This window comes from Arachis hypogaea, chromosome 9 (assembly GCF_003086295.3).
Source record: "Arachis hypogaea cultivar Tifrunner chromosome 9, arahy.Tifrunner.gnm2.J5K5, whole genome shotgun sequence".
Taxonomy (NCBI): domain Eukaryota; kingdom Viridiplantae; phylum Streptophyta; class Magnoliopsida; order Fabales; family Fabaceae; genus Arachis; species Arachis hypogaea.
Genome location: NC_092044.1, coordinates 116,926,068 through 116,936,475, shown reverse-complemented (window position 1 = coordinate 116,936,475; position 10,408 = coordinate 116,926,068). Strand labels below are relative to the sequence as shown.

At 35.1% G+C, this 10,408-nt stretch overlaps 1 protein-coding gene across 2 annotated transcripts; it reads left to right on the top strand.

Moving 5' to 3' along the window:
- Window positions 1-528: 528 nt before the first annotated feature.
- On the top strand, window positions 529-10,408 carry LOC112712438 (uncharacterized). Of its 2 annotated transcripts, none has more exons than XM_025765332.3 (14): window positions 529-797; window positions 3,413-3,617; window positions 3,722-3,783; window positions 4,343-4,420; window positions 4,512-4,590; window positions 4,720-4,790; window positions 5,008-5,109; window positions 5,796-5,885; window positions 6,757-6,831; window positions 7,033-7,065; window positions 7,304-7,381; window positions 7,661-7,726; window positions 8,179-8,291; window positions 10,027-10,408. In XM_025765332.3, exons 2-14 carry the CDS (start codon window positions 3,557-3,559, stop codon window positions 10,043-10,045), a joined length of 927 nt encoding a protein of 308 aa, XP_025621117.1. In that variant the 5' UTR covers window positions 529-797; window positions 3,413-3,556; the 3' UTR covers window positions 10,046-10,408. The 2 variants fall into 2 exon arrangements, with proteins under 2 accessions (XP_025621117.1, XP_072060062.1); XM_072203961.1 differs by having other exon boundaries at window positions 543-797; window positions 889-3,617.

The following is a 10,408-nucleotide window of genomic DNA, read 5'->3' as shown; positions in this document are numbered from 1 at the left end:
TCTAATTTTAAATATTTAGAATTAAATATTATATTTAATTTAATCGGTGTAATTATGGTTTAATTTTGATCAATGTTCTGAGAATCAGTTCAAATCGGCCGGTTGAACCGGTCGAACCGTGAACCGATAAGAAAAATGGTTCGGACAAATAGCATAATCGCTCATTTCAAAAACCGGAATTGGACTATTGGACCGGCCGGGAACCGGTCGATCGGACCGAATGGGACCCGACCGGTTTTCACATTTCAACTCACCGTTTTGAATTTTAAATTAAAAAAAAGAAAATTGAAAAAAATAAAAAGAGCGTCACCAACCATGGTTCTGAAAATCGGCCAGACCGGCCGGTTGAACCGATGCGACCGGGAACTGGTGCTGTAAAAGGTTCGGTCCACCATTAGAAACCGTTCATGATAGAACCGGATAAAAACCGCTGAACCGGCCGAGAACCGGTCGGTTGGACCGGACCGGTAACCGGCCGGTTTGCCTAATGCTACGTCGTTTGAGAGGAAAAAAATAAAAAATAAAAAAGAAGAAAACGCGTTGTCTCTTCGCGTTCCTTTCTTACTTTCATTCGTTCCTGCACCAAAGAAAACAAAAGGGGAAAACCTAGCTAGCTTCCACCGCCGCCGAACTCAGTGACCCACTGCGACCGTCCGTGGCCATTTGAGGAGTCTCTCTTTCTACTGTCGGCGTTATCCAAATCGAACCCCCGTTCTCTGTCTTCTTCCTTGCTTGGTGCCCATCCTCCATCAGATTCGTCCTGTTGCCGTCGCCGTCGCCTCGTCACCCTCTCGAAGGTCAGTGGCTTTGGTGTGCAGTTGTTCTTCGTTTTTCATCTTATTCTCTGACTCTCTGTTCAGAAATTAACAAATCATTGAATGATTATAGGGTTTTGTGTTTTTGTTCAAATCATTGATTTGCTCTGGCTTTAGTGTGCTGCTGTGGGTTCTGGGTTCTGGGTGTGCTGTTGTGTGTTTTGTGGCTCTGTTGTGCTGCCGGGGATTCTGGGTTCTGGGTGTGCTGCCGTGGATTCTGGGTTCTGGGTGTGCTGTTGTGTGTTTTGTGGCTCTGCTATGCTGCCGCTGCTTGGTGTTTTTGTTGAAATCATTGAATGATTATTTGTTAAATTTTTTTAGTATGTTGTTAATGTGCTTTGAACTAGCCAGTTGCTGGGCATTGGGTACCCATTTCGCATTATGTTGCCATGTCACATGCTTGTAATTACTTTATATTCAGTTAGGTCTCACAGTTTTAGTTAAGCATTACTTGCTTGGTCCAATAAGTATGTTCTCTGGTTCCCTAGAGCAAACAGTTTGTGAAATCTGCAAGAGAAGCAACACTTGCATGATCAGCAACATCAAGCTGGTGAAAGAGCACAAAATCTGAGAGATCTTTGAGTGTCTCCAATGCATGAAGGCCTCTCTTCTCATCTCTTGAAGTCAACACAACCTTCACTCCAGTTGAAGCCAATTGCCTTGCTACTTCCAATCCAATTCCTTTATTTGCTCCAGTCACAACTGCATACCTGCTTATCAACTAACTCAACTTACCTTACACCAATAATAATAATAATAATAATAATATATGGTGTTGGAAATTTGAAGCTAGATTAACTTTCCCTTTGTGAAGAATCTTCCATCTTAGTTTGATGAGCTTTGAGCAGTTCAGAGAGAGAACAAGGCTTAGCAATCTATATATAGCACAGCTGAATGTATATATTTTCGGAAGAATTTCAAATGTTTTTGAAATGTGTTCTGATAATTTTAGTTATTAATTTTAATTATAAAATATATTTTTATAAGATAATAATACAGATGTTTTTAATTTATTTATTATTTTATTTCAAAACGGTTTTTCCGGTTGAACTACGGTTAGACCAATAAATCTGTGAACCAGTAACTAGAACGGTTCAATGACTGGTCCGGTTTTTAAAACCTTGTCACCAACACCAAGTCACCGTCTCCCTCTCTGTCTCTCACTCATCTTCCCTCTGCATCCCTCTCTCAAAAGAAAAAACCCTAGCCTCCATCGCTACTCTCTCCTTCAAGCTATCACTGCCGCCGTCCTACCGCCGCCGTCGAATCTGGTCTAGCTGTCGCCCCACTGCTTTAGCGTCGTCTCCGCTCGTCTCAGCCGTCGCGTCGCATCGCATCGCATATGCTCGAAGCTGCCGTCCCACTGCAACTCGTCTCGTGTCGTTTCTCCGTGGAGCAGCCACTGTTCCGCCGCGTCGGTTCTGGTCCACCGCGCTCCAGCCCTCCTCTGCTCCAGATCTGCCGCGCTCCACCCTCCTCTTCTCCAGTTCTGCCGCGCTCCACACTCCTCTGTTCCAGTTCCGCCGCGTTCCACCCTCCACGGCTCCAGTTACGCGACGGTCCAGCCACCCCTTCTCCAGTTCCGCGACGGTTCAACCACTCCTTCTCCAGTTCCTCAACGGTCCAGCCACCTCTTCTCCAGGAACCCTATGTCTATACCTTCATCATATAACTGTTTCAATTTAGAAGATTCATATGCTTCACCCTTTTACTTCTGTTATGTTGTTGCTCTGTTTACTTTAATATTTTTGGTTTTATTGTGATTTTTTGTTATTGAACTTGTTAAGTTGATAATTTGCTAAATTATTGGGCTGCTGTTGTCTTAATTTGTTAAATTGTTGGGTTGCTGTGGCTGAATTTGTTGGATTTTTCTATTCAAGTTTTGTTGTTGTTTGTTTCATATACCTATTATTGTTCTTCAGATTATTGGGTTGCTGTGTTTTTTTTTTAATTGTTAATTTGTTGATTTTTTAAATTGTTATTGTGATTCTTGGGATATAGATTGCTTTTGTTTTTTGTTATTAGGATGTTGGTTTTTCTATTCCAATCTTGCTCTTGTTAATTCATTAAATTATTGTTATTGTGATTCTTGCTGTTGAGATTGTTCTTGCTAGTGAGTATATTAATTTGGATTTGTTGAAATTTGTTAGACTATAACTATATTTGGTGTGTTTATAATAGAGGAATAGAGAAAGGGGCAGCTAGCATTGTTTGGTTTGTTTCGTTGATTGTTGTTTCAATTCTCCCTCTTTTCTGTTGTAAGAAGCTCACCCTCTCACTAATTCAATCTTCCTTCTTAATGGTTGTGAATTTGCTTATTTTATTGATGGTTGAATTATTCACACTATACCTTATACTTTTTCTAATTCAATATAATTGTTGAGTTTGCCTGCATGGTTATATGATATCAGTTTATTTATATTTATTATTTTATTATAAAACGGTTTTTTCGGTTCAACCACGGTCGAATCGGTTGAACCTATAAACCAGTGAACTAGTAGCAGAACGGTTCGATGACCGGTTCGGTTTTCAGAACCTTGATTTTGATTGGACCATTCACTTAACCGGTTTGGTTTTTGCAACCTTGATTGATTCAGGCAGTCAGCAACTTTCATAGCTTCGACCCAGAAGATAAAAAAGAAAGAAGAAAATCAACTATAGAAGCGGACAGGGCGTCGGAACCTACCCCTCTCTCTCTCTCTCTCTCTCTCTCTCTCTCTCTCTCTCCGTAAGTCGTAACCATGGCTATGGCTATGCAAAGCGGGATCGGCTTCTCCAAGATTCTCATCATAGCTGGAGCTGGTATCTCTCTCTCTTCTGAATCGGATATGCACCCAACGCAACCAGTTTGTTCTCTATATACACCTACCTCACGTTATCTGATTCCACTGTGTTCTCACTTTCAGGCTACACCAGTACCGTCCTCATCAAGAACGGTAAACTTTCCGATTTAATTGGCGAGCTCCAGGTATTGCTTACATAATCTCACATCCTTCACTTCATTGTCTGTATCAAGTCTTCTATTATTATTATTATTATTATTATTATTATTATTATTATTATTATTATTATTATTTTTATTTTTTTTCTCTTTTTCTTCTTTGATTTTGAAATTCAATTGCAAATATGCTTTGATTGCAATCTATTTTTTTTCTGGTGATGTATTTAGTGCACTGGTATTGAAATTGAGGAGGTTGTGTTGGAATAGGGAAATTAGGGTTTCGAATGATCGCTCTTTTTTTTTTCTAGGTTAGTGGTAGTTGTAACAGAGTATGGCTCTGGTTCCCGCAAATTTGAACTTTGGAGAGTTCGTGTCATACTAGAGCTATATAGTTGTGTACCAGAAAAGGGAAAAAAAGCTAGTATATATAGTTGTTTTGGTAGTCTCTGTTTTTTGATAAATTAGTTATAGGATTTGCACTTTGTCGTGCATACTGGTATTTGTTTCTGATTCTATAATAATTTTTTTCCTTTCTTTTTCTCCCCACTTCTAAGTTTTTTTTTTTCTTCTTTTATTGTTTTTTTAGTTGTTGGTGAAGGGATGGGAAAAATCTGGCGATCACAGTGAAGGTGAAGGTGAATATGCTGATGCCATTGCTGCGCAGGTAACAGGCTGGTTGATCATGGTATAAATGCCTTTGTTTCCGGAATACACTTGAAAAAATTATTTAACTTATTGCTGGATTTCTACACTAGGTGCGTCGATTGGCAAATGAAGTTCGGCAGTTAACATCAAGCAGGCCAATTACAGTACTCAATGGGGGTTCTGGAGAAAGTAATATATATAGTGGCATCTTTTTTCTTTTTTTTTTTTTTTTTTAATTTTGCCATGTGGTATTTTTTCAGAGTCTCTTATTTTTTCTGCCCCATTCCTTGTTTTTTAAGGGTTTATCCTTTTCTGCAGGTAACTTATCTTCACTTGTGGTTCCAGCAGCTGCATTGGGTGTTGTGGGTTATGGTTACATGTGGTGGAAGGTATGGAATTGGTTTTGGTTTGTTTTTTTCTTAGTTCCATTGGTACGTTGCTGACTTATGAGCATTTATTGTTTCAAAATCTTTTTTCATTTAAGGTTGCAAATTGTAGCTATTTTAATCACCCAGAATTCTTTTGAATAGATTTTTCCATTTTATCATTGTGGCCTCAATGATTATTTGTGATACTGATTCTTTTTCTTTCCCTTTCCAATTTCAGGGAATCTCATTCTCAGATCTTATGTATGTCACTAAACGTAGTATGGAAAAAGCTGTTTCAGATTTGACAAAAAAGCTGCAGCATGCCTCAGATGTCATTGCTGTAGGTTTCTGTTAACTGCATGTGATTTTATTGTATTTTCATACCATTTAGCACAGCTGAATTGAATACTATGTGCCTTCACTTATGTTTGAGTTGATTTCTATTGAAAAATATCATTAATGATTATTATGGTCACAGATAAGATGTAGTATATGTCTATAGGCACAGTGTAGAGTTGGATAGAATATTTAGTCTATGCAAGCTTCAAACTTAGTATAAAATCAAGAGAAAATGTCATCAAGAATTTAATAAGTTTCCATGAGTGTTAGGGTGAAAGTTCCTTAAAAACTTGGATGATTTGAAGTTTATGTTATGTAGGATTCCCAACTCCATGAAAGCTTTTAAATCTTTTATGGCCTGATTTCTGATCAATGAGCTACCTGGAGGTAGCTATTTTCAAACAATGGTCTAAACTATGTTTAGTTCAAGATCTGTTTGATTCATGAAATACTGGAAAGATAAAAAGGGAGCAGAATAGCTAATTGACCTTAAGGAACAATAGACCATTAAGAAGAAACTGTGTTTCCAGGATAAAGTGTTTTTCCAAATGGCTAGAAATATTTTTGTCACATGTGGCGCCATGATCCAGACATGTTGACATATGTATCAAAGCACCTTTGTTTTAACATGGAAACTAATCTGTGTAAATGTTTTAGAACTCATCTTCTCAATTCTTCTGCTGGCAGGATGCTAAGAAGCATTTGACACAGAGGATCCAACATTTGGATGACAAAATGCTCAAGCAGAATGAATTGGCACGGTCAATTAAGGATGAAGTATGTCTTTCGTTACATGCATATTCTTATATTTTCACATGTTCACAATGCAATCAGTTTTAGATCATAAGTCATAAACATGCTAATTACAATACATGCAGTACATCTTTAATTACATATTTAAATAGGCGCAGGTACTCATAACACTACAAAACAGCAGGATCAGGTTTCCTGTGGAAGGCATTTTGAGAATTCAGTCTATCTGATTTTGAGATGTTACTAGTCTATGTGTGATACATTTTGTCTTTGATTATGAAATATTTTCTCCAAATGATTCACAAGCTCTTTAGGAGCATCGGTTTTGGTTTCTCTTGACGGCCCAAGGATTTCAAATGTAATTGTTAAGATCAAACTATAGATTTTTCTTAACATCTCCTAACCAAGTCACCATTTGCTCTTTCTACCTTATTCCTTAAGCTCCATTTATATATCGAATCCCTGCAACAAATTCAGTTTGACAATATTTAACCATGCAATTATTATTTTTACGTACTATTTGACCTTTGAATCATAAAAGTTCAAACCAAGTAAACATTCTTTTTTAATTCTAAATTCTGAACTTTCAAACCTGACAGCATTTGACTTGGTTACTTTAATCAAATCACTGAAAAATTTTCCTGCATTACTCTGAGCATCTAGATATGGTTTAAAATACTTAAAACAAAATATATTTGTAGATGCATATCGTTTCATTTATAACCTACCCTACGATTCTAATGAGCTCATTTAAGTGAGCTGTGTTCCTGTCCCAGACAATGTAGTTTGCCAATGCCATACTCATTTGTGTTGTGTATGCTATAGTTTGTAGATTTCACTAGAGAAAGGAAGATAATAGTAAGTTAATAACAATGGTTAACATCGTGATATGCAGGTTGCTGGGGTTCGAAGTACAATTACTAATTTCCATGATGACTTGGGAATCTTGCATTACACAGTGGGATCATTGGTATGTTTGATTTCGTGCATTGGCTTGTTAGTAGTTGTCATTGTCGCCTTGCTAATGTAAAATTTTGAAGTAGATTTTGGAGTTGAGTGCATTTTAATTTTCATTCAAATTAAAATGATGTATTTAGTGTTAAATATTACATTTTATGTGTCTTTATTATATATGTGCTGCCTCTTATCTTATTCATTGTCTGTATTTCAGGATGAAAGATTGGCTACACTAAGTGGCATGCAGGTAAAACATTTTATATGTCCTTGTTAAGTTTTGAAAGCCATTTCTGACCTTTTGTCATAAGCTTTTCCTACGCTTATTTGTATTTAAATGATATGTACATAATTTTTATTCTAAGTTCACCATGTCACCATGAGATGGAAAGAAATTTTAGGTTTTCTCTACTAGAAACACTGCCATGCGGGCTTAGTATAAGATTTTCACCTAAACAAATACTGATCCAGTATTCTGGTTGCTTCAGGATGATGCAAATCAAGGTTTGGCGTACCTCATCGACTTCGTACATGGGAAAACCCACAAACCACCTGAATTCTTGCAGGTTGGATTCATTTAATCATGTTCACCTTTGCTGTTTCTTCCTCTCTAATTATGTTTGGATTTCTGAATATGCAAATTGTATAGAATGTGGACTATCATTGATCATCTGAGTATTAAAGTGACAGTGAGAGACATGGACAAATTGAAGTACTCATAGTTGACATTTAAAATTACTATTTCTGACACAATTTATCGTTCTGTTGGTGGCTTAATCATTGATTAATCTCTCCATTGTCCTGTTTGGATAATCTGATGATGTAAATTAATGAATAATCTGCAGGAGCGGCTGAGGATTTCTGCAAAATCCCGTAGTGTTCTCACATATCAGGGAGCTCCAAGTCTGATGGTATTTTTTAACTCAGTTTTTTCTACTCTTATTTTCTTCCCAGTGGAACATTGACTTTGTATTACTCTGTTAATATGGTTGTGAATATGAAATTTAATTGGTTCAATTTATTTATTAATTCCTATTCTCATTGTTAATGGTGAAAATCCTTCACATATTTATTTGCTGAAGTCTCTTCCCGTATGAATTAGATCTTCACAGAAAATTTTTTACTTTTAACTGTTACATTTGTCCAATGAAACAAATAAGCGGTCTGGAGTTATTTCTATTGTGGAAAATTCTCTTCAGTTTTCACTTTAGCTGATGCGCCATCATCCAGACTTGTCTCCGAATAATCTTCTATGATTAAGACACTAGTTTTTACAGAAGGTTATGGTATTTGTCTACTTGATAAAAACTAAATTTGAAAGCTGCTGCTTAAAGTATGCTCAGTGATCCTGATTTACTTGCAGGGACTGAAAGACATTGCGGAAACAATGCGTAGTGATTTAGACAGGTCAGCCTCTGACGGTATCTTATCAGATGGCATGGATAAGCTAGAGCATCTGCGAAGGCCATTGCTGAGGTTTGTTAATATTGTTCTTTGAATCTTCTTGCCCTTTCTGGGAACCATGTATTGAATGCTTTGAGATTCTAAATCACAATGGTATTTAAGTTTTTTATGGCACCATTCTCCCCGGTTTACCCTAGGTAGGTTAGTAGGTATGAAGAGCACCACCAATTTAAGTTGGCGTTGATATGTTAAAGAACTAGTATTTTTACCCGTAATAATATTACGGGAATATAAATATTTTAAAACTGTCGGTTTTGTTCTGACATTATAGATTATGGCACAAATATTTATAGAATTAAACTATCTTTACAAAAATATCGTAGGGGACAAAAGTCTATGTCGGCTAAGAAGACCAGGATCTCCGTAGATAAAAAAAAGTCAAATAATAAGATTTTTAGTTATTATTTTCATGTGAAAGAGTTCAATTTTTTTACTAAATTAATTTTAACATTCCTTATCTAAAATTTGAAAAAATTTAATGTGTATACTTTTACATTTGATTAGGTGTTAAGTCTATTGCACAAATAAAATAATTAATTCTTATACTTGTTATTTAAAAATAATATTTTTTCTCCCTATGTATATAAAAATATAATTAGATATTAACATAAAAAAAATTATATTGATAGTTATAAGATTAACTCAAAATTAATTATTTTTAAATAACTTAATGTTGATTCTAAATTTTAATCACAACATTAGTATTATCTCTAAATTATATATAATAAATATTTGAAGGAAGAAAAGTGAAAGTATAAATTAGAAAGATAAGTAGTAAAAATTTAAAACTAAATAAAAAAATTAAAAAATATGCATATAATAATAATATTTTTTATTTGAATTATATTATTTTATTAATTTTATTTTTTGTAGAACAGAAAGGTAGAGAAAAATAGAAAATGAAAGAAAAGAGAGAAAAAGATAAAGAAGAATGAGGGACGAAGTTTGTTAATTTTAAAAGGAAAAATTTTATTTTAATTGTAACGAAAAGATATCTGGTGACATATTTTGATTTATCAAATTATTAATATAAATTATAAATTATATATAGAGTAAAAAGGATAGCGAGAAATAGAAAAAGAGAGGTAGATAAGAGAATGTAGGAAGGGAGTTTATTAATTTTGAAGAGAAATATTCTCTCAATTTTAATAAAAAAGTATCTGACACATTTTGGTTATTAAATTAGTTACTAATATATAATATATAATATAGTTATATTTCAATTTTAATATTTTAATTTTAATTTAATTTGAATGCAATTAGAAAATGTTATGTTGCACATTTTAATTGTCAAATTTGTAATTGGTCATTGATATATGTAAGAGAGATAGAGTGGGTGAAGGAATGAGATAGATAGAGAAAGGGAGAGGGAAGAGAGGAGAATTTTTAAATTTTGAAAGTAAAGATTTGATTTCAATTGCAATTTTGAAGTGACATGTGGCACATTTTGGTTGTAAAATTAGTAATAGATAATAGAAATGGATATCTTCCCTTTGCTATGTGCTTAATTGTTGCTTGTTTTAGTGCACCTCGGCATGTGACACAACAAATTGCAGTGTAAAACCCAAAGACTAGATAGCCTGAGACATTGGGGGAGAAACAAAATGGTTGAGATCTTGCCCATATTTAGCAGCCGTATATAGGCTATGGATCAAACAACCATGGTGGCTTATCATAGTTAATATCTGTTTGTAGCTCATATACATTAATGTTTTTCCCCCCTGAACGTGCTTATTTGATTTTACAGGGCTGCTTCAACCAGGTGATGATGACAAAGTCTAGGTCACCTAACTTCTAAGCGGGCTTTCTTTCACTGCTTGGGTGTAATCGAGCAGCAACTTAAGCTCACTCGCTGATATATACTCCCTCTGAATCTACATAATATTGATACTAGATTAAGTTTTATATTCAAACTAGCGGATGAAGTAATATATTGTAAATAAAGTTTTCTCTTGAAGCTCATGTATTGGTGCAGCCAAGAGCCTATCGTATTCCAGATGTATGTAATTCGTGTCTTAACATAGTATGTTTTACGTAGGTTGTCATTATGGGTCGCTTTCTTCTAATGTATGAGCTGGATGATCACCATCTTACTATGAAATATCTGGAAATGAATTTTTGCAATTCAA

Bases quoted from the DNA above. Each gene is read 5' to 3' on its own strand.
- LOC112712438 (XM_025765332.3), top strand. From the start codon at position 3,557: ATGGCTATGGCTATGCAAAGCGGGATCGGCTTCTCCAAGATTCTCATC. The intron at 4,421-4,511 runs GTAACAGGCTGG...TTTCTACACTAG, and splicing joins CTGATGCCATTGCTGCGCAG to GTGCGTCGATTGGCAAATGA. The intron at 4,791-5,007 runs GTATGGAATTGG...TTCCAATTTCAG, and splicing joins ATGGTTACATGTGGTGGAAG to GGAATCTCATTCTCAGATCT.